This window comes from Hydra viridissima, unplaced genomic scaffold (genome assembly GCF_058129835.1).
Source record: "Hydra viridissima isolate aposymbiotic clone 2 unplaced genomic scaffold, HvirCarnegie_v1 scaffold_1, whole genome shotgun sequence".
In the NCBI taxonomy this organism is placed as follows: Eukaryota; Metazoa; Cnidaria; class Hydrozoa; order Anthoathecata; family Hydridae; genus Hydra; species Hydra viridissima.
Window position 1 is genome coordinate 31452847 of NW_028324300.1, and position 26046 is coordinate 31478892.

Below are 26046 nucleotides of genomic sequence, written 5' to 3' on the forward strand. Positions count from 1 at the left end.
TTAAACAAAGTTGAAAAAAAAAAGGTATAAATAAAACTGGAGCAATATTAATCATAATTAATCATTGCTTATCACATTTATCATATATTAATTTAACAATTTATCTACTGCAAAACAAAAATACTTGTGCTATTGCAGTTTTGTTTCATAAAAAGGGTTTCTCTAAATATCTTTTTTAAAGAAACAAAAGTTTAAAAATTTTATGAATTCTATTTTGGGTATCCATTTCTAGAGCCAAATTTTGGAAAATGTTCTGGCATAAAATCCTTATGAAAAAACTAAGGAATAAAAATAAAGTAATTTTGTTCATCAGCATTGTTATAATTAGATAACTCAATGCCTTGATATATTTTTGAATTGAATAGTTACAGAACCAAATAAATTTCAATTTAATTAGATCCTATTGCAACATACAGAACTTATCAAGGGTTTTGTCTTTGAAAGTAAGTACATTTACAATTACATATAAACTAGAAGAAATGTTCTTTGAGATTCTTAAAGTCACTCTCTTGTATTAAAGAATTTAACCATCCAGTCAGTAACCAAACTTTCACCATTGGTTCAATAAGCAGATACTCGGGTACTCACCTACCTGTGTAGTGAAAAGAACAAAACTATAATGTACAAAATTTATTGTGAAAGTGAGAAGTTTTTTTTCTTTACTTTTAAAAAATTCTAACAAATTAACAAATTCTACCTGAAATTAATACCTGGAAACTGAAATTAATACCTGGGTACCTGGTTACTGACTAGATAGTTAAATGGAAATAGGTACCAAAATTTTAAAAAAACAGACATTGTTGTCTTTTGAAAGTACTAAACACATTCTTTAGTACCAGCAAAAAAAGTTCTTCTTATCACTCATAGCTATTAATTAGTCAGTATATAACTTATTTTCTTTATCTACTAATTACAGTATCATATAATTTTTAAACATACTTTTAAACTTTTTTTAGAAAACAAAAGAAGATCTATTATGTGATGCTGTTTCTAGTCTTTTGAATTGATAATTAGTAAAATTAAGTATGCTCCTTAAGGTGACGCAATACTGTTGAAATCTTGTTAAAGAAAACTGTTGATCAATGCAGATTAAAAAGAGTAAAAACAGTGCAGAGCATTAGTTATAAGCGTTAAAATTTTAATATAAATTTGTAATACTTAAATATTGTTATCTAAATAAATGAAACTAAATAAAACAGGCATTTATGTAAAAAAAAAAATAACCATTTATTGAAAGAACGTTTTTCAATAAATGGATAAACTATTAAAACAATCTTCTCTGAAACCTTTTCAGTGCTTCCCAATGGCCATCCTATCCATGTCTGATGTTTAGGCAAAACATTCGAAAGAATAAATAACTTTTCTTTAACCTGAAATAAAAATAAATAAGAATTTTTAAAAACAAAAATTTTATACCTTAAGCGGTTTAGATTTAACAAAATTTTCAAAAAAGGAAGTGTTATTTTATTGAAAGCATTATATAATTCAACTAAAACAGTGAACATTAATCACTGACATTAAATAATTTTATTGTTAACCAAACTTTTTATTTAACTAACAGTAATAAAACACCCATAAACCTTCATTCATTTACTAGAACAGTACCAGATCATGTTAAACTTGTATTTATTTAATTTTTCAGTATTTCAATAGTTATTGAAACTTTTTACATTTAACCTGTTAATTGGAATTACCATATTTAAGTATGAAAAAATTGTTAATTTACAAATCAGACTTGTAAAAATGTTTTAACACATGCTTTGCTGTATCATTACATAATATTGTTTGCTTAAAATGAATGACATAAATTGTCAGATTATCTCAATTGTCAAAGTAGTGTCAGAGTTGTTTCAGAAAAGTTAGGTGCAGACTGGACTCTCACAATGGAAAAAATCCTGGTTAGCACCATCAATCTGAAAAGTTTGAACTTGACAAGACAGCCTAAAAACTGGGTATACAGCATCTACTTCAGATTGTATCCTTATAATGATACCTTCCAATGTAGAACCCCAGGCTTAAAAGGCCACACGAAATAACAAAACTCAAGGTAATCTAGCAAGATAACCTATGCTTCTGAAATTTGTTTTTAAAATTATAAAAAAAAAAAAAAAAAAAAAAAAAAAAACCTTTTTCTGCTAGAATAAATAACTCCTTCATTCCCTTAAAAATCAGTGAAAGTTAAATAAGAGCATCTCATAAACATAAAACTTGATTCAAGTTTATTTAACATGTAAAAAAAGCATACAGCATTTCTTCAGAACTTCACCAAACACTTTGATTATAAAAAAGGAAATATGCTAATAAACAGAGATCTGTTCAAAATTTAAAACAATTCCTTTACAAGTCACATCAATTAAATATTTTTTGTTTATATATAAAAATGTAAAAATGTAAATTTTTAACAATAAAAATGTACAGATTCTTTTCTGTTTTCTGAACTGTTTTCATTTCAGGTTTTTTTGTAATTTATCTAGATTAATCAATTTTTTGAAGAAAAAATCTGAAAACTTTCTGAAATAAAAACCTGAGTTTGTATTTGATCAGTTTATTTATTACATCTATAATGTATACAGTAATACATGAATAATCTATATATCAGTTTTACATTCAGTTAAAAATTCAATGTATCAGAATGCAAGTCACTTTGACCTTGCAAATTATATTCTTCCTTTTCAAAACCTTAAATACAATTACCATTATACTCTAGAAACTAAAAGTTTTATCGTATTGAAGAGACTACATTTTTACATCAGTTTTTAAATACTCCACCTGCTCCAGATATATCAGCTTTTTGTGTTCTTTCAACTTGGTAAAACCTGGAGGAACAAAATGGTGACAAACTTAAGTTGAAAACCTTTTGTATAAAAACCACATATTGCAGAGTAATTGAATTCTTATTTTTATAAGATAAATACAAAACTAATTTAAGAACAATTATTAGAAGTGTATAAGGACTTCATTTGCAAAATTATACAACTGGGTTGCTAACTGAACATTCAAAAACTGTTGGAAATAATTTGAAAAGTCAATGATATGGTGTAAGTTGATCAATAATTTAAAGTTGATCAACAATTTAAAGTTGACACACACACACACACACATTATAAAAATGAATGTCTATTTGTCAGTCTGTTTGTTCTTTATGCAAATCCATGATCAGGTTTTAATCACGCCAGACTCTATGTTCAGGGTGCTTATGGTCAGAACCAAGTTTTAGCCCCCTCATACCACTCCTTGGCCCCCAGTGTGGAGGTGAAGATGAAGTGAGTTGAATTTTCCACATAGGGCTAACTTCACTCCCTGAGTTCAATAATGATATCCATTTCCTAAGTCAGTGGCCAAGTCTTGTAGGACCACAAATTTTCGAATAACAGAAAAGAAACATTTAAACAAAAAATTTGCATATCTTTAAAGCAAAGAGAAAGGTATACTTTTCATTAAACAAACCCATTCACTATATTTTAAGTTCTTAAACTCCTCTGACCATTATAACTGAGATTTTTCAACTTTTTCAAAAGTTGAAAATTTTTTTGAATTTCCTACCAAAACCATGAGATTCGTGCACAATTTTGTGCTAATAATTGGACACTCAGTTGTTCAGCAAGAACTGAGTTTTGGGTAAAGATTAATCTTCCACTCAGGACTTCCAAATTATCTTCCAACCTATTAAAGTTATAATTTTATCAATTATTTTAACAAAAAAAAAATCGATTTTTTCTTAATCAATATGTTTGTTTAAAGTATGTTATTTTACATGCTGTTAAAATGTTCATTAAATACAAAAGTGTATTTTCATTGCTAAAATTAACATTCATTCTAAAAATGTCTCTATTGCTAAGATGTATTTTAATTAAGAGGAAGTTGAGAGAAGTTTCCTCAAAGTTTAATCAATTGACTTTTGAGCAAAGTGAACATACCAACCACTTTTAAAATGATGAGCCATTTGAAGAGTATAGAAAAAAAGTTCCAGATTTTAAATCTATTTTTATGTTACCACTTTATTTTCCTAAAAGATGGATATTTTTGAGTATTAACTATAAAACCTTGCGCTATATCTTTTTTTAGACTAAAAATCATTTTTTCTAATTTTTTCTAATGAGTTAACTATCCCAGATGTGTGTGTGTATAAAATCAATGTTGTTCAAATCTTTGATTCAAAATATCCACCTTGTTTTTTGATTACAGTGTCAAAGATTTTTGGCACATGTTTTATTAAACTTTGCAATCCTTTGTATTTTGCATCTTACATACTATTTCATAATTTCTTCTAACATGTTCCAGAGGATTTAAATAGAAGATGGCTTCTGTTTCCAAACATTTGGATCAAGTTCTTTCTACAACAACACAATAGCATTAATATTGGGGAAATGGAATGACCATTCTTTTAATTCTAAAATTAATTCTGATATTTTTATTGGTCAAGTGTACTAACATTTGGGATCATCAAAACATAACAATTATTAAAGAATCACATACCAGATGTTAATACTTGATGTTCTTAATTCCCTGTAAGTTTCTTTTGTCATTATTATTTTTAAAGTAATATTTTTTGAATTCTCAAGTTACAATTCATGTTTAGAATCATCAGTATAGAAATAACAAATTCAACTAAACTTGTTTATAAAAAATTAAATAACAAGTCTACAGGACTTACTTGGATCATAAATAAACAAGAGAATTAGTAGCTTAAAAATAATCAAGTATTGGTACAAAGAAAAGCATCTAAACTGTTTATGCAATAAAATATATTTTAATAAAGGTATATGAAAATACTACATCCAAACAATTACTATTTCTTAATTATATTCTTTTTTAAAGTAAAAATTTTCAACCTGCCTCAAACTTTCCATTTGCAGTGAATGTGTATATAATTTATCTTAAACAGCACATTTAATACTTTCACGATGAATTTTGTATTTTTCATCCAAGAACTTTTTGTATTTAGTTAAAAATGTAAAAAATATATTTTTACCACTTAAGAATGCTTTACATCAATTTAAAATCAAAGCTTTGAAAAACTTTGAAATCAACCAAGCAACCATTTAAGTTTACTAAATGTAATAAACTTAAACTGCAAAAACTTTGGGATTTTTGCTTTAGAAATTATGCCTCGAAAAACGAGTTAAAAATCTATGAAGAAAGAAAGTTTGATAATTTATGAAAACAGTTGAAAGTCTAAACACAGTCTGAGAATTTTCCCAAAATACATTCCATACTCAATTTATTGAGCTAAAAAAAAATATTTTATTACAACATTTTTATGTTGCAGGTTTTTGAATTAAACTCACTGCAGTAAATAAAGCATGGGAGATTACATTCTTTAATTTTGCTCAAATATTCTTGTATATCAATTAAGTCAACTTGTACAACACATGCTCATATCAATCAATATATAAGGACAAAATAAAAAGTAAATACTATACATTAAACTTTTTTTTTCCTTTTCATTTCATTAAATATTTAACTATTTTGATTACTCATAAAAGTAACTTTATATTTATATACTTTAAAAGGATTTAACAAAAAAGTTCTCTTAAACCTTAGCATAAATCCTTTAAATATCAAAATGAACAGAAAAATTAATTTATTCTGGATTAAAAATTGAATACATTTTTTTTATATAACCTGGCTTGTCATCAAGATCCTGATGAATGTAGGAAAATATACAATGATAAAGGAAAAGATACAACATTACATATTTAAAAATATATTTTATATAAAAAAAAATTAAATGTAAAAAAAAATTAAATATAACTGGAAGTTTTAAAAACCTTTACTGGAAAGTCTGCTAAATTTTCAAAAAAAAAAAACAACAGCCAATCATAAATCAATGTCAATGCTAACTTTTTTCAGGTAAAACTAAGCAATTAGAATGATTAATAAATCTCCTTATTGTTCTTAATTACAGTTGATTTTAATTTAAAAAATAAAATACATTTAAAGGAAATCTTTAATACATAACTAGATATATGTATATTATGTTACATAATTTAATTAACTTAATTACTTGCTAAGCTTTATATTGCATTTCTACACATTTGTTACTTAAATAAAAGTTGAAAACTGCTTTTCTCACCATTTTTTTTCTTAAAGTATATTGACAATTTTAGGTTGCAAGCTTCTGATGTTTAACAATGAGAAAATAAGCATCATTTCTCATTTTTTAACATTTTGAACGTTCAATCTTGTTAATGTAACAAAATATAACAACAACAAACCATGAAATTATGGGAAGAAACTTTATTTACTTATTTTTAATCAAAACTAATATAAATTAACAAAACTTAAAAAAAAAAAAAAATTTCATAGAAAATTGTAAAGCTTACATCTTGAATTGTTTGTGCAGCATTAAACCTTAGTTTATATTCTTTAAGATTATGCTGCACATTTAATGATATATCAGCTATTCTCTCTTGAACTTCTAAATCAATCAATCTAAATAAATAACAGAAAACAAAAAACAAAAAAACAAAAACAATATATATATATATATATATATATATATATATATATATATATATATATATATATATATATATATAAATATATATATATATATTTATAAATAAATATATATATATATATATATATATATATATATTAATATAATCAAAAAGTTCGTATAATTCGTGTTTTAATATTCTTGCCAATAAAATTTTTTATAGATATTCTTAACATTAACTTATGTACATATATGCTTAATAAAATAGATATTTTTAAAGTTAGATCATTTAAATAATTAAAGCTATAATGCAAATTGACAAAGTTGGTATTAGATTATTAATTGAGACTTGTCTTCGTAATCAGAAGTCTCCATCTGATGCTCACAAGTTCATAACTACTGCCTGGGGTGAGGATGCAACTTCCATTCAAACAGTATACAAGTACTATCAAAAGTATTCTACATCAAACATAAGTGATTATAGTCAGTTTTCAGATGAATTGAGGTCAGGTAGACCCAGTACCTCAACAACTATAGACAACATTGAGATCATTCAACAACTGCTTGATGAAGACAAATTTTTAACAATAGAGCAAATTTGTGATGTCGTAAACATTTCTTTTGGTTCAGTTTATTCAATAATCACCGAAAAATTGATGAAAAGATCAATTTGTTCACAATGGATTCCATATGGCCTCACCCAAGCAAATCAACAAAATCGAGTTGAATTTGTGCATAAATTTCTGACCATCCTAAGAGATGAATTGAATGTTGAACGATGTCTAATTGTTGTGGATGAGAAGTGGATTTACCACAGATTGATCGGGTGCAAACGCAGTAATCGTGCTTGGATTTCAAAGGGTGAAGAAGCTCCGAAACGTATCAGGAGATCACAATTTGATGCAAAAAGTATGGCAATTTGCGCTATCTCATTTAATGGCAAGGCCTATGTTGAGGTACTTCCAAATAGACAATCGGTCAATTCAGAAGTGTACATGCTTTTCCTATCAAATATGCATTCTAATTTTGTAAACAAAAGCATGAAAAGAGTAACATGGAACACAATGCTCCTTCAGCACGATAATGCCAGACCACATGTGTCTGTTGCAGTCAGAAACTTTCTTGCTGAGAAAAAAGTCACCTGTGTCATTCAACCTCCATATAGCCCCAACTTTAACTTGTTGGACAGATATGCTTTCTCTTCATTTGAATTTTATCGCAAGGATTTTGATTTTCAGACAAAGGAAGAGGTTCTAGAAGCCATGGAGACAAACTTAAGGTCACATTCACATGATCATATGCAACGGCAACTGGAAAAACTGAAAACAGATTTAAATGAGATTATTTTGAAGCATGGTGCCTACTTATGATCCACTCTTAATTTAATTGTTCTATGCTTATTCTTTGTTATAAAAAAAATTGATTATATGAACTTTTTGATTGACCCTAGTATATATATATATATATATATATATATATATATATATATATATATATATATATATATATATATATATATATATATATATATATATATATATATATATAGAAGGTGAATTCATTACATAGGTAAATTATCTAGTGATTTTTTTTTTTTGCTTCTACAAGTGATGGGATTTATATTTACAATTAAAAAAGCACCATATAATATAGAATATAAAAAGCACCATAGAATGATACAAATTTACAACAGCGTAATACTACTAATATCAACTTTTGCATAAGTTAAAAATAAATATTTAATAAGACTTTTTTGCATCTTAAATGTGTTATTAAAAAGGAATACCATTAAAAAGATGAAGATAACTTTGGAATTTATTAAAGTTATATTCCTTTTCTTAACTTTGTCAGCAGCCTTGGTAATTAAAAAACTTAGGTTGACAAAAAAAATGATAATCTAATCTCATCAAAAATCAACATGGTGTGTGAGATTCCTATACATCTTAAGAGACTTGTATCAGTTTTTAAGTCTATACTAGCATCTATGGATTATTACATTACATTATATTAAATCATATTATATAGTAGATTATCCTTTATCATTGCTTTATAACTTAGTCCATACTAGCTTTATAAATGCATCAATTACTGCTTTTGAAATTAGTTGGGCTAGATGATAGATCTCTTAAACACCACTTATTGCCAGAGGATATGCTTTTAAAGGAACCAACCTAGAGGATAACATTGTGTAATAATTGCGACTAATAGATTTCTCAGTTGGTTATTTTTTAAAAACATAATACTGTAGAATGTAGTTTGTTTTCTTGGTCTTTTAAGCATGACACTAAATTTCATGATACTAAATAGAGCCTTTAGAGACTTCTGAAATGTTTCTAAAGACACCTGAATTGAAAAAAGTCCATTTAGGTTTATTCCTGATTGAATACCTGGACAGATATCCTAAAGACATCTTTGATCTTAAGATAATATAATAATGATGTTATCAGCAATTAAGTAAAAGAAATTTTTTGAAAGGATTTGTTAGTTATTTAGTGAATCTTCCTTTATTTTGTTTCCAATTTTTCTTCTTTAAATGATGTAGAACCAGATGTTTTCTAATAAGCTTGAATATGTCTGAACAGAATGAGTATTCATGAGTTGATTGAATCACTGCATTAGTCTGTCAAGTTCTGTTTCTAAAAATTTGATGACAAATTTTAGTTAAGGTCAAATCTGAAAACAAAAAATAACAATGTATCGGCAAATTGGGATAACTTATATTGTTAATTACACTCTAAAAAAAAATCCGTTAAAACATCAATGGAGTAACTCAGTTGACAATAAATCCGTTAAACTCTGTAAAGTTTATGGAATAAATTGTAACAAAAAAAGAGAATAAAATAACGAATTACACCATTAGCTATAATATAACAAAATAACTTTGTTAAGGTAAAGGAGTTCAGGCGTGTAAAAGAGTTCACAATATTAATTTCTTTGAACACTTAATATTTATTTGAAGCTTAAAACTTATTTAAAAAGTGTATTGAATTTTATTTAGTAAATATTATCATGTGTGTTTAAGGTTAGTTATTTTCATTATTAATGTCATTTCTTCATTAAGTTAAAATTTAAGCTACATTAATTAGTTAATTGTATAACTTAATGTTTTATACATTTACAGAATGTCTGTACTAACCAAAGTATGGTCTTCTGATCGAATTATTAAGAAGTTAGTTGCCATCAACAGTAGCGTAGATTTTGCTGCTAAAGGTGACAATACTATAAAAGCATTTTAAAACAAATATGCAGTGTTTTAAATGCTCAAATTATTTTGCAGAGTTATTAGATCTTTTTTTACCATTTTCGAAATTTTCATGGCTTAGCCACGAGAGGATCTGAATTACACTGTATATTTAATAACTGTCCAAGAGTATTCCTTAGCTTTAATAAGTTAAAAAAGCATTTTGAGCACCATCATTTTGTTGTGCTAGATCAAACTTTAGGTTTCAACAATAATGGAAGTTGTAGTAACAACTTACCAAGTGAGTCACAGGAAAATGCATTTGACACAAATTTTCCAAGCGACCCACAAGAAGATTGTAACAATGCCACAATTGTTAACGGGTGACATTTAATGGGTCATAATTTAATGAGTCGGTCAGTATTTTTTTATTTTTAATCTTCAGTATTTCAGTGAGATGGTCAGTATTTTAACTAAATGGTCAGTATTATATATTAACTATCAGTTAATTAATTTAGTTACCAGTTTTTAATTAAATGGTCAGTAATTTAACCAAGTGGTCAGTTATTTAATTAAAATGATTTGCATTTTAAGTAAAATGATATTTTAAGTAAAATGATATTTTAAATTAAGTGATCTGTATTTTAAATTAAACGATCTGTATTTTAAACTATAATTTAATGATCTGTTACTTAAATAAAATGATCTGTAATTTAACTAAAGTATTATGAACTTTGACCAAAGTAATTAGATAAAATTTACAAATAAGACTGCCATTTCTATCTGAGCACTGAACAAAGAAAGTTTAAAAAAATGGAAAACTTTATTCCAGAATACAAGTCCTCTAGTGAAGAAGAAATTGAGACAATAGAAGAGCAAGCATCATTGAAATCAGGGAAACAAAAACGAAAACGTGAATGGATAAGATGTGAAACATACCCAAATAAGAAAGATGCAATTGCAGGTAAACAGTTTTTAAGTCATAAGACAGCTAGGTCTCAAACAGTTAGGTCCCTAGCAGTTAGGTCAACAAACTTTAGGCCTAAGAGCCATTAGGGTCTACAAACATATAGATTAATTGCACATTTGGAGAGAGAAGAGAGAGAGAGGAGATGCATTTTGCTCCCTCCCCTCTTTCCTCTCTCCTCTAACTATCTCTCTTTTCTTTTTCTTCTCTTTCTCTCTCTTTCTTCCTCTCTTTTCTTCTTTTTATTTACTTCCTCTCAAATATTTTTTCAGCGATAACAGCAGAAGATCAACGGAGTTATCATTATTCCAATTACACTAACAATGGAAAAAAATCATACTATAGATGTAAAACCATTCAAAGACGCAATGAGCAATGTGATGCTGCAGTTTATCTGTTATTTGATTCAGCAAGTGACAATGTAATCATTTACAGAACTGAAAGTCCAAAGAAGCCATCCCAACTTTTTTTAAAGACTGAAATCAACAAAATGTGTGACTTGCTTATGAAACTAAAAAGAATTTTAAGAATCCTTGTAGATAATGGCCACCAAATCCAAATGAAACAACTTCAAAACTATATAACTGCTTACAAAAAGAAAAAATATGATAGTACATCAATTTCTCTTGGTGAATTAGAACAATGGTGCATAGAAAATAATAATGTTCCCAACAGTGAGGATGAACCTTTCATAGTAAACTACAAAATAGTTTACACTGATGGTTCAGATGTCGAAGAAGAAAATGATGATGTCCAAGACAATTCGAAATTTCGAATTTTTGTATCAACAAAAAGACTCTTATTTCAAGTTTCAGGAAAAGATAAATTACATGTCAATGCTACGTACAAATTAAATTGGCAAGGGTTCCCTGTGTTATTAGTTGGGACCACTGATATGGATTGCCATTTTCATGTATTTTCATGTTCAAATGAAAAAACTGCAGATTTTAAGTTTATATTTGAAAGCATTTCTTAAGGTTTGGTAAAAATCAAATAGGGAGGGTATGAACCTAAAGTATTAATCTCAGATGGTGCTGATTCAATTCGAAATACATTTTCTGATGTTTTTGGCAAAAAGGATATGGTGATGTGTTTGGCGCATATGCGTCGGAATGTTAATAAAAAAGCTGAGGCAATTGTGAACAAAACCCATCAAGATGAACTTATTGAGGATATAGACACATTGCAAAAAGTCAGAATAAAGAGATCTTTAAGAAAGCCTTAAGTTTGTTTTTGAAAAAATGGAAAACACTTGAGCCAGAGTTTTTTAGGTACTTTGAAGCAAAATGGTTGAATTCTCATCTAACTTGGTATGAAGGCTTTAGACATTTCATACCAAGTACTACTAATGCTCTTGAATCATTTAATAGAGTGGTGAAAGATGAAGATACCTTAAGGGAAAGGCATCCATTCTCAAGATTTAAAGGGGTTGCGTTAGAGATGGTTGCAAAATGATCAAATGAATATTCAACAAATATGAAAAAATACAGCCAAGAACCAACAATTACACTAAATTTGTGGACAAAAGGTTATCAGTGGGCCAAGACCAACAAATCAATTTCATCCAAGCAAATAGGTGAATCAACTGAATATTATTTACCTGCAAATAATGAAATAAAACCTAAAGAAATGAAATGGAAGACTTTTGACCAATTTAAACAAAAAGTTTTAAGGTCTGGACCTTAACTATGATCAAGAATGAAGTAAATTGGTCACATAATGTATATAGTTGTCCAGATTTCTTTAAGAAATTCATGTGCAAACATATTGTTGGTTTTGCAATTCGAATAAAGTATTGTAAACCCCCACTGGCAGCAAAAGATGTTCCTATTGGTGAAAAAAGAAAACGTGGGAGACCAAAAAAAGCTACTGAAGCATTACTAAGAGACTGATCACATTTTCATATTGTTAAATATTTGGAGATCAAATACTTTTAATAAAGCTTTATAAATAAAGCTTTTACTAACCAACTTCTGTTTTTACTGACCAATTTTAATATTTATACTGACCAATTTTAATATTTATACTGACCAATTTTAATATTTATACTGACCAATTTTATTTTTATACTGTCCAATTTTAATTTTTATACTGACAAAACTAAAGTGAAATACTGGCCATTTATTTAAAATACTGACCCAAAATTATATATATACTGACCAAAAAATACTGAATATTTATTTTAAAAAATACTGACAGATTCATCACAAATACTGACCAAAAAATTTGTAATCATTGTTAACTCTAGTTTTATAACAAGAGACAGTATTGATGTATATGTTATGAAATTTGTATCAGAAATAGCTTCAAAACCAAACATCACTTTAGCTAATTCGCAGCTTATTACGAAAAATATGTCTGGCCTACTAAATGACGTTGCTGTTTATGCTTTAAAGATAGTAGAAACTTTAGCAACTAATTTGAAAGTAGCTCCAACTAATGAATTCTTTTCTGATGTGATAAATGATGGCAATAGTATGTTTTGTATTTTCAATAAAACTGACACTATATATAAAAGAAACAAATAGCTAAAAGAACGTGGGTACTATATTGAGGCAACAGAAATATCATTAGGTATATGTGAAGAGCAACAATACTCTATGGAATTGCAATCAATTCATTCTGTTTTAGTAGAGGACAAATGCTATGTTGTGCGTATTGATAAAGTACTTGCCAAGATATTGAAACAAGCCTCATAAAGGATTACTTTCCCACAGTGCACACCAAGTTCACTCCCAAATAAAGCACAAGATTTTGTTGATACACACACTTTTCATCATCATTCATTCCTTCAACGGCACCAAAAAACATTTTTGCTACACTTTTTTATTGATATGTTTGAAGTAACAAATGTGCTTGGGAGCCATACACGTGTACATAAACTTGAAGCTTTTACATGATGATATGCAATATTGCTCCTGATTATCAGTCTAAGGCTGATAGCATTTTTTTAGATGGTTTATGGTATGCACAGGATGCACACACAGATAAATACTCATACTATCCAATCCTTCATAGTCTTGTATCTTTATTGCAACAATTAGAAAGTGAACAGAGTGTTGTTGTCAAAGTTAATGGAGTGGAAGAAACTATTCATCCCATTTTGATTTAATTTTCTGCTGATAATTTAGGAGCACACACTTTGTTTGGCTTCTTGGAAAGCTTTAATGAAAAATACTTTTGCTGATTTTGCAAGTGTGCACATTGTGAAATTTAAACTTCATTCAAAGCAGAAACCTTTGATAGGAGAATTCAAGCAGAATACGATATGTGTGCCTCAGAAAGTAGAAGCAATAACTACAATGCTTCAGAATCTGGCATTAAGCATGGTTGTTCTTTTGTTTGTCACAGTTTCACTCTATAGACCAGAGTGCAGTTGATGTATGATGAAGTATTAGAAGGTGTACCTTTAGAAATATGCCTTATTTTGCAATTGCTGATAGACAAAAAATATTTTCTAGTTACAGATGTCAACAATGCAATCAATAATTATAACTATTCATTGGGTGACAAAAACAGCAAACCCCCAGAAGTTAACTTAAAAAATGTTCGCATTCAAGCTGCTTTACCATGGTGTTTGATAAGAAATCTGCCTTTAATGATTAAAAACCTAATTCCAGAAGGTGATTCTCATTGGAGACTTTTACTGATGTTACTTGATTGCATGGATGCAATATTTGCTCCAACTATAACTGTTTGTCATAACATTCTTCAGCTTGAGTTTAATTTGGAGGAACATCATGCCCAATTTTGAATACCTAGCATTTTGAGGTGCTGCACCTAACGTTTTGAGGTACCAAATCAAAAACTATATAACAAACTTAAGTTATTACTTTTTATCTTTTTTTTTTTTTTTAACATTAACCAATTTAAAAAAAAATGTAATGAACAAAAAATATAAAAATATATCCAGGTAAATTTTAATATAAAAAGAGGCGAATAAAGAGTGCTAGGTTGTATTCTAGATAAAATCAGTTATAGGAATAAAGTTTTCAATGTTATCTTCATCAGACTCAAAGTGAAGGCATTTTTTTGGTCCTATTTCACAAAAGGGTTTGATCATATTCGGTTTTAAGCCTGTTTTACCTTGGCATGATGCTTTACTACATGTAGATTTCAAAACATTATGGCAACACGAGCATTCTCAAAGTTTATTTGCTGCGCAAACATTCTTTCCACATGTACACTCTTCCTTACATTTATAGAATGCTTCAATTTGTTGTTATAGCTTGGATTTTCTTTCTTTATTTGTTTTCTCCGTTTTAGCTTGGTCTTCCTTGATTAAAGAAACTGTTTCCAATATTTTTTTCCCCTTCATTGAGCCGTGAACCTGGTTAACTCTAACATTTTGTTTTTTCAATTTAGGTGTTACTTTGGTTACAGGCAACAAGTTAGGTATTTCTGCCAGAAATATTGATTTATCAGATACTGTTTAATAAGCTTCCATGGCACTTTCGTATTTATGTTTTCAATATCTTGCTGAGCCACAGCAAACATCTTTTGGAGATGAAACTGTTACTGCTGCTGATATATGATCTTTTTCGTTATTTTCATGAATACACAGCTCAGCTCGTAAAAACTTATCTTCCTGCATCTACTTAACACTAAGTCCTCTGCTTGAAATGCCAACTTTTTTTACCTGCATTTATGATTGTTTGTTTTGTTGCCCACTCTGGCCATAACTCTGCAAGTATATTCATGAAACTTTCTCTGTCATAAATGGAGAATAAAGTACAGATTTAGCACTTCTGTACTTAGAGTGCAATTTCTGATTGATTTGATCAAGGAGCTGGGTAATGCCAGTTGTATCAGGTGGAGTGATGAAAAGTCTAATATTTTTGCTTCTTAAAAATGTTAATACATCACTGTCAAATCTTGAAGAGTGACCATCAGATAGGACAAAAACAGGCTGTTTTATGTATTGTTTTTTCTAAAAATTGGTCAACTACACTTTTCATCATTATGACATCTCATAGAACATTGCATCTTGATTTGCTTTTTGGTTTAAATCTAAAGGACTTTCCTATTTCTTATTTATTCTTTACTGAAAGGAATATCAAAACACACTTTTGTACTTGCACTTTACTTTAGTAAATGCACTTTTGTTTAATTTATTTATTTTTCAAAAGCAAACAAAGAAAACACACTTAAGTGTGTTTTGAATGAGGTTTTGTGACGAAACTATAAGCAGAATATTCATTTCATAATGTGGAGAAGAAACTGAATGCAAACAACTTTTTTTTTATATGTTAATTAGCTTTCATTAACCAAGCACTTTGAGGTCCCTTAACCTAGCATTGTGTAGTGGATTGAAAAAGTATAAAAGATAAGTGAAATAAACATTTAAAAATATATTCAGCATTGAAAATAAATAATGTATGCAGAAATTCATGATTAACGAAGCAATATTGGCAACAATACCACCTATTATTAAACCTGATATTCTGAGGTCCCTAACAAAAAAAGCATGTCCTAATTATTTATCTAAAGGCATATGAGAATTGTATTAAAAACTACTAAAATATTTTGGCAATCGAGGAGGAGTATTTTTTCAACTCTCAAAAGTAAAAACAAAGTATATGCTCAAATATTTGGGGCTTAGCAAAATCTTTAAAAACACCAAACATTTTGAGATCCCTTTAGCTGTATCCTGGAAAGAGACGTATTCCAAAACATTATTTTATTCTACATTATCCAGAATTTATGGTAAAGTATGGGCCTTTAAGCAGATACTGGTGTATGCGTTTTGAGGCAAAATATCAATTTGCTAAAGAACTTGCTTCTGTTGTTCGCAATTTCAAAAACATTTGCAAAACTATTATGCATCATAGTTAACTCAAACTAGCAAACACATTGTTTAGTGGGTCATTGTATACAGAATATGTACAAATCGGCATGTGATACAGTTTGTAGGCAATTTACAATCAGCAGTATCGAATAGTTTGCACACAGTTTTAAATGTGGACAATTGTGATGAAATATATGTTGCTCGTTCAGTTAGGTTTGACTGTTATGAAATCAAACTGGAATGTGTTTTGTGTCATGACATTGTGGAAAGTCATCCTCAGTTTGGAGAGCTAAAGTGCATTGTTTCTTTAGCAAAACAATTATACTTTGTATGCTATCCATTTGAAACATTGCATTTTCATGAATGTTTTCATTCTTTTGAAGTTGAAAAATCTAGCAATCCAAATAAACTGCTTGTTTAACATACAAATCAGGTCAAGGACTATCATCCATACGATGTCATATGTATTGCTGGAGAAGACGGTACATACAGACACTTTGTAAATCTGATACACAATTTTTTAGAATAAAAATTTAAATTAGAAATATTAGTATTTTTTTTTTTCATTCATGCATTACAAACTGAAAAATATATAAATCTTAATAATTATTAAATATGTATAATTGTTTAATTGTATAAGAAGTTGTTACTGTGTATTCATATATATTCACTTTAACTAGTCTGCATTTTTATCGTGTATGTAAAAAGCTAGATGACTCTGTGTTGTTTTTCCAGTGCGTTGCGAGTTTGGTTTGACGTCAGATAAAGTTGTTGGCTTTGTCTGACGTCAAAACAAAAATGATGGCACAAAGGTTGATGAAGTTGATTTTGAAATAATAAAGCATTTAGCAGAATCAAACAATTCTCATTCTCCTCATAGATGGTCAGCAGTGGACCAATGCTTATTTGGTAAATTAATTTGAATTACAACTAAAGACAGCTATTCAGTAGCTGTCTTTAGTTAAAAAATAAATGAATTTACCAAATACTGTTTACTGTACAAACACATCAGTAATGTGTAAATTGTTTATTAAATCTTTTTTTTATCATAAATTCTATGTAGTATATTGAAGTTAGCATTTACTTGTGTGTTTTAACTTTATAAACTGTTTTTATGTATTAATTTTTTTTTTTAATACAGCCAATATCAAATTCACCATTAGTGTTGCCTTCATTGCAGCCAAATCAAAGTACTTTACTTTCAAGTATTACGTTTACAGAATCTAGTGTTTCTGTTAACAACAGACATCTAATGAAAGCTGAAAACAAGGCATTTGCTTCAGCTAATTCGATTTAAGCCTTTCTTGCACAGCACCCTGTAAGTAGAATACTTAAATGATTTTTACTTGCTTTTATATAGTTGCAATTTACTTGATTTTTAAGTAATAATTTTTGAAGAAATAACTTTACTTTACTTGCTTTTTTAGCATTAAAAGTTTTCAAGGTTTTGTGAACAGTAATTTTTTAATGAACAACAATATCATACATTACTTTATAGAGTACTTGTCAATATACTGAAGAGGTCTCTACTAGACAGCACATCATTCAAACTGTTGTGCACAAAATGTTAAGTGTTTATGGAAATTATCCTGATCGGTATTAAAAGATTTCAGTAGCAGCAGTGCTAAGTGAGACACTTGTACTTCCAGCATGCATTTTTTATGATTCTACTAATCATCATGGCTTTCTGGAGAGAGGATTGGAAAATGCTAGAAGAAAGTTACCTGGTGTTTATCAAAATTATTTAAATTAATTGAATATAAATTTTACTGTAGATGTTTACCAACTTTTTTTTATATTACCAACTTGCATTGTTTTTCCCTTGTTGTGTGTTATAGCGTTGTAATTTCTCCATTGTATGTCTCCAATGCAAATAATTCATTTTAGCACCTAAAAGTTTATTTGAATTATTGTCTTATTTTTATCATACAAGCGGCTACATTTACTAAACTTATTTTCTTTTGTATACAATACAACTCAACTGGCAGATCCTGAACTGGCAGAACTATCTCAACCAGTGGATCATTCAGTAGAACTTCAAAATCCTGAAGGGTGCCCCCATGGATTCATATCTTGCACATTATGTTTAGGTTATTTAATTTATCATTTCTGTAAAGTTGTTGTAAAAACATATATTTTGTTATAAAAAACATATAAGTTATAAAGACCTATATTTTACTAATATAGGTCTTTCAAAATTATTGATAAGGAGTTTTTTTATAAACTTGATTTTTTTATAATCTTGATATCTATATTGTTGCTCTGTGTTTTTTAAATTTAAATTAATTTTAGGAATAAACAACCTCGATGAAATTGAAAAGCTTGATTCACTATCTTCTACACATGTAGAAGAAATTAAGACTTCTACAAAGTCAATATTTTGTTTTCAACAAAATTGGGTTCATTTGTCAGATCAACCTTCATTATCCCAACTGATGCTTAAATTTCCAAAATTCAGGATTATTTGTTTATAATAGATAATATTGATTGTTGTCAATATTATCTATTATATGACTCTTTTCATTAGATATCAATCTTTAGTGTATAACATTCATACTTTTTTTTTATAAGTGATTACAAAATAATTTTACAGAGTTTGTTAATAAATAATTTATAGCAATTAAATTGATAAGATTAATACAGTTTTAGGCATTGTATTTAATAGTAGCATATTTATTTGTAGATTGAAATGGAATTTCATTTAAAATATTCAGACTGCATAGTTGATATCCTCAAAACCTTTAATCAGACTGTTTCAGACCCAGTAATAAAATATGCTTTAATGTCAAACAGTGTTTACATCAAAGCTGTGGCTGTAATGGCTTCTAAAAAACTTTATGGTTTGCATTATTTTATTATAAATATTTTATTAAAATATTTTATTAAAATATTTTGTTAAAATATTTTATTTTTTTTTGTTCAAAAAATATTTTGCATGGAATTAACTTTTAGGTATGTTTGGCACTTTTACATTTTCTTTATATTTATATATTTGTTTTAGATTGGAAAGCTTATTATGCATGCTCGCTTCTGCGACAAGGGGGGAAACTGAAACGTTCTTCTCCAGAAGTAGCCATTGAAATCATTTGGATATCCAGTGTAAAAAAATATTTTTTAGTTGATTTACATTAATTGTAAATTTAAAATTGAAAACAGCAAAAAATTATAATTTGTAAATATATAAATGAAATTTATAATAATATTGTAACGGACATAACAATTAGTTTCATTGCAAATTTAGGCTGAGCATGGATTGCAAAATGCTGAAGAAAAGTTGGAGTCCCCTTATCCGGTGATATTAACACAGGGGTTGAGGGAGAAAAAATTCTCTCCAAAAACATTGCAACTGAAAAAACTTTGCTAGATGCTGGCACATCTATCGTAGAAGGCATCTATCCTTTATTCAAGCTTCTTCGTTGCTTTAACATCGAACACCAGCCATCAACAATATTGTTTTGGCAGTTTTTGCAAGATATTTATGAGCTGCAGTACAATTTGTTGTCTAATTAAGTGGTTGAGCTGCTATATATGTTTAATTTTTACTTAAATGTGTCTTTTACTTATCATAATATACATGAAGATTTACAACTTTGTGTTATTTTTTATTTATTTCTACAAAAGGTTTTATTGCTGTTTACGGCGTCTAAAACCCTAGCAATTAATTAACTGTCTAGACACCATATAAAATATCTAGAAATTTTTTATTTCAGCAATTTCTCAAGATAAACAAAATAGTTTTTCATATATTACGGATTATTTTGTTACTTTAACAAACTATCTGTTAAATTTGCGGATTCACTTGTTAATTTTGAGTAATGGATTGAATCCATTTAATTATTACTCCGTTAAATTAACAGAGGACTCCATTGGAGCTATATTGAGGAAGTAGTGCATAACATACTCCAGGTTTTTTTTTAGAGTGCAGGATAAGTGACTCATCTCATTGGACCAATACTCCATTACCATCACTTATATTCATACCTTTACTGCTAACACTTTCAAAAATCAAATAGAAAACCTTATTAGCTATACAGCAAGATGTCAGATTATCTGGCATTAGATAATCAATATAGATACTACATGGTTGTTTAACTCTTAAAACACATATTTCTTTAACTATTCCCATGAGCTTTAGAACTACAATAACAATACCAATAAATTTCTCATAACTTCTCAGTTTCCTCATTTGCTCTACAATTGACATAATATGGAAATACTGTTGTCAGCTCACTTTAAAGGATCCAAATTTAAAGATAGTAAATAGGTCCATAGACTAAATTTTTTACTTTTCCATCTTCTTTTAAAAACAATTTGATTTAGTTCAGTTTTAGGAAAATAATCTTTTTTTTCGTTAAGTAGGCTACTAACACTTTTCCAATCTGGTGTTATTTTAATTCAAACAGGTGTTTTACTGTTCTGTTAGTAATCTGTTTTTGACTAGATATCCATTTTTTATAATTACAGAAAGCCCATTTACAATCTTGTCTGTAAATGATGAGTTTAGAAAGTAGTAATTGCTGGTAGTAATTTTTTTGCAGCAAATGAACTGCTAGTGGAACTAGCAAAAACTCTCAATTGCTAAAAAAGCCTAATCTTTTACAAAAAAACTGAATTCAAGTTTTGCTTTAAAATTGAGACATTATTTCTACATTTTTGTTTTGTTGTCTTTAATTGTTTAAACTAGTTTTGATATTTTCTCCAACAGATATTACTATTGAAGTCTTTACCACCAAATTTGTAAAACCAAAGTTTCTATTTAAATAATAACTCTAAGTCTAACATAAAATTGGCAAACGGTATTGACAACGACATGATGTAAAGACAGACTTTCTGATGCTGATAGTATACTTGAAATATATGATGGTTTTTTTGATTTTTGATATATGATTGATTTTTAGGAGAATCAAAGTTGACCAGTAAGATAAACAAAATTGATATATTTAAGTTTGAGAATTTTTAAAATAAGGTGTAGAATCTTTCAAACTTTGAACTAAAGTTTTAAATGTCAAACTTGATTTTAATAATGACAGCAAATATTAAAGAAAGTGTTTGGCATAAATATGTACTCCAGATAGCTCATCAACATTTGCTGATAAGGTATACTTAAAGTAAAGTATATCTTTATTTAGATCTCAATGACAAAAAACACAAAAACTATTATAGTAAACTTTAAATTTTAAAGATATTCACATTGAAAAACAATAAAACTATACAAAAGCTCAGCATTTTTCATATTTAAAATTGATTTAGTTAACTTATTCAAACACATCTTAGCTTAAATAAAAACATTTTGAGAAAACAACAAATAAGTTTGTTATTTAAAGCAATAAATATTTGAAAATTAAATGTAGCTTTTTTCTAGAAAAACTTACCATTTAAAAAATAAGTTAATAATTAGTATTTATTTCTTTTTGTCTCATTTTTATGCACTTATCACATTTTTAGCAATTTTGTGTGTAGATTTCTACTTTCAATGCAGATTTCATATGATAAATATAGATTAAAAATTATTGTGCAATATTAGAAATATCATAACCATGAAATTTATATTTTGCTTGAATTAAAACCATAGCTGTTTTTAAATTAAAGAAACTTACGGAATTGACTTCAATGGCATTTTATGTTTGTATTTTTCTCCAGGTGATCCTGTTTTTTTATGTAAAAACAACTTAGTTTCCTTGCACAAATTTAATGAAGATAGAACCATCTAAACAAAATTTAAACAAAACTATAAATTTGTTGACAAAACAATACTTTAATCTAAAAAAAAAAAATTCATAACAAATGGATTGCTAAAATGGTAAAATTTTGAAGAGAATTAAATAACACAAGAATTTCTTATTGGCTAAATAATCAAATAAAACCAAATGTTTTATATTAGTTTGTTTTTTAGTTAAGAAAAAAAAGTTAAGAATCTACCTACATTTTTTACAATAGATTCTTAAAGAAAACAAAATTATTGACTTGCAGCATACTTTAATCGATTTCAATTTTCCCTCAACTTCATTGCTGTAAATTACTACTTAAATTTTTTTCATTTTAACTTTTTCTTTAATCAAGTTCTGTTCATAAGTTATAAAGCTTAAAAATGAAGTTATTAAATATTTTCAAAATTGCTCCTTGTTTAAGAAATGTCACCAAAAAATACAGAAAGGTCATCAAGCATTTAAATTTAAATAAAACCAAATTAAAGACTGTATTTAAAAGCTTACTTTGAATGTAAGTCCTTAAAAGAAGCTTATATTCTAAAAAACTTAAACTTAGTTTACTTCTAAAAAGATTTAACTTAGGATAGGAATGGTGAAGAAAGCTGAATGTAGATGGAATTAAAACATATTAAGGAATCAAACAAGACAAAGCCAAATCTTTGCTGTTTTTTTGCTTAAGACATTTTAATACAATGAAAATACTATACATTAGGGTGGTCTCAAACTTTGAAAGTTTTGAAATACAAGATTTTTGTAAAGGCCACTCTTCTTATATGAAATATATAAAAGTTTAAGGTAAAATTCAAAGCATATTAAACAATATATTTTCACTATGAGTTGCTCTAATATAAAAGATTTCTGTGTTCTAAAAACATTCAAAATATAGTGTTCACATTCTTGATTAATTTAAAAATGTATTTGTAATCATCAGTAATATTAAGATTGTTAGTAATGATTATTTATTACAAAAAACCAATACATAAATTTAGTTTTTAAAAATGAATGATAGCTTAAAAGAAATAAATATTGAGAATTACCATACTAAATTAAGTACACTTATTATAAAAAATATTCTACCAACCAGGGATTACTGGTTGAAAGTTATGTTTTCAACCAGCAATCTATGGTAACAATCCTTGTGAAAAACGGCAGTGAAAGAGATTTTTAACATATGTTGTAGAACTGAAGAAGTTTTTTAACAAATGTCATAGTGGTTTCTCAAAACTGATGCCAGTTCAATGAATGTGCTCCTTGAAAGTAACAGAACCTCTTTCAAAGATTAATTTTAAATTTTGTTCAGTTTTCTCTCAGCAGTATTAATTTTCTGAGCTGGTAGTTTTTCTCTTGATCAAATCATAAAGCTGCTTCTATTGTTGCCCTAGTACTGCTTTTAACATCTAGTTTTTTTCTTAAGGTGGCAAAATAGCATTCTTCATAAATCTCCTTTTGAGGGAAACCTTGCTGAAGAAAGCATTTCAATAGCTTTGCCAACTATCCACACCTTAATAGAAAAGCTAGTTTTAAATGTCATTTATTGGTTTAAGTTTGCTTACTTGATTTTAAACATTAACAAGGATTAAAACTGATGAATCTACAACATTGCACACTTTTAAACAAAGAATTATATATTTTTTAAACAAAGAATTATATGTTCTGTTTTGGGTCAAGTCTAATATTAGTATTTCTAAAACTATATGAAAAAAAAAAGAGGGCATTCTTGTAAAGGTTTATTAGAATAAAAAAAATATATATAAACAATTTTGGACATCCAAACATTAAATAATTAGAAATGCAGAAATGTGCAAACTGTACAGGAAAAAATGTTAGTAAATTCTTAAGACATTTTGAAAATGCTAAATATAATATGGCATGTTCAAAAAGTTTTAGGAATTAAATAATATTTTTTATTACATAGTAATAACATATAAAAACTTGTTATTACAATGTAATGAAGTCTCTATCACATTTTATGACATATTTACACCATTACGGTGTATTAAATCATTACATATACATTGTTATGTTGCTTTGTTACATCATTATGTTGTTTTAACCCACCAACTGTGGTGTAGACTGGTATTGCAGTGTGAAGGAATTTTAAAGAACTTTGGGAGTGCGTAGAAAATATAAAAGCTACCATAAAAAAAATGTTGGGGCTTTAACATTTATTTTCTTTAATGCAAATGAATAGAAAATGTATTTGTTATTGTCCCAAAGGAAAATTTTTTTTAGTGAATGACCTTGACCAAAGACTGCCAACTCCTAATAAATGATGTTAATTTTAGCTATAAAGCATTATGGTATGTATGTATGTATGTATGTATGTATGTATGTATGTATGTATGTATGTATGTATGTATGTATGTATGTATGTATGTATGTATGTATGTATGTATGTATGTATGTATGTATGTATGTATGTATGTATTATGTAATGTATGCATACATGGATGCATTATATATAAAGTAATTAGAAGACACAAAATTCATTTGAATAGACTAACAGAATCTGATGCATCATCATGTCCTTCTAATAAACCTTCAAGACTCATTGTATGACATTGAAATCCACATTGAGTATGAAGTAACCTCTTCAAAGAACCTAAAAGTAATAATACTAAGTTAAAGTGAACTATTTATAATCACTTAAATTTACACATAGTTTGTCATATAAAAAATGTTGGGGTTTTAACATTTATTTTCTTTAATGCAAATGAATGGAAACTGTATCCGTTATAGCGCCAGAGGTAAAATTTTTTTGTTAGTTAAAGACCTTGACCAAAGATTGCCAACTCCTAATAAATTATGTTAATTTTAGCTACAAAGCATTATGGGATATGTTGCAGGACCAAATACACATTAGGGTACAGCAGAATTTTTTTTTCTTCTAAAAGCTTAAGAAAAGGTGTATTCTTATGTAAAATCAAATTTTAAATAGGGCTTCCTTAAAAAAATCTTTGATCAGAAAAAGTTTTGATACCCAAATTTGCACTTTTAGAAATTGCAAATTTTAGTAAAATCTTATTTTTAACACTTGTCCTTTATTATGTTTTACATGTTCTTCTTTTTCATTGCGATGAAATATTAAATGCAAATAATGTTTCTAGACCAGTTGCAAGTTTTTTTGATACTTGGTTCAAAGTGATTATCTTGCATGAATCCTACCAGCAATTCAGATTCTGGACATTTCAGGGGAGAGGGTCTTCAATTTTCAATGAGGTTTTAATGATTAACAAATTTGCTTACAACAGCTTTTTTTTTTTGTTTCATTAGAAATAAAGGTGGTGCCAGTGATGCGGTTTCCCCAAAAAACAGGAGGTTTATCCCATCTTACTCAAATAATATTTTGATAACACTACTATAACACTATTAAAAAAACAATTAATAAAATAACATATCTTTCAAATCTATTGACATTGCAAATTTATTAAAATTTCTTTCTTTGTTTTAAAAACAGGTAGCAACTCTCTATGTTGAGCTCTAATATATCCATCTCTTGCATCTGGTCCAACTACTGACATGGATGCTACTGTCACTTGTTTTACAGCACGCTCGGCACTTTGAGTATGAATTTTAACAGGAGTTATTAGAGGTGTCAATCTTAGCAATACCAACTTAGCTTTAGTGAGCAAACAAGTAAAAACAGGTTCTTGCACTACACCATTTTCCCATTTGACTAGCTCTTGAAGAGTAGTTGCTGCAAAGTTCAGTTTAGGTGTTTTTCTTGGTCTGATTTGCATGTCTCCAAGGATATTATTACCCCTTTGTTCCAAAATTCGGTCAACTGCAAAGTTGCGGTCTTCTGCATTATTACTAGATAATAAAGAGATTAATAAACTTTCATGGTTTGCATACCAAGCGATTAACTGGATGTAGCGAGTCACAATTTCTTTTACTATAACAGGTTGATTTCTAAGAATTCTCAATTGAGACAGAATGTGATTGGAATCATCTTCAAGC

General features: G+C 27.9%; 1 protein-coding gene across 1 annotated transcript in view; it reads right to left on the reverse strand.

Annotated features, from left to right (window-relative positions):
* LOC145192628 (FAS-associated factor 1-like) overlaps positions 1 to 26046 on the reverse strand; it is a 92395-nt gene that overhangs the window by 38833 nt on the left and 27516 nt on the right. Inside the window, exons 5-8 of the mRNA XM_090094845.1 lie at positions 24591 to 24688; positions 21976 to 22085; positions 6327 to 6435; positions 1287 to 1370 (exon numbers count right to left, since the gene is read on the reverse strand). Of these exons, the coding sequence (XP_089950971.1) occupies positions 1287 to 1370; positions 6327 to 6435; positions 21976 to 22085; positions 24591 to 24688 (401 nt within the window). The remainder of the gene's footprint in view (positions 1 to 1286; positions 1371 to 6326; positions 6436 to 21975; positions 22086 to 24590; positions 24689 to 26046) is intronic.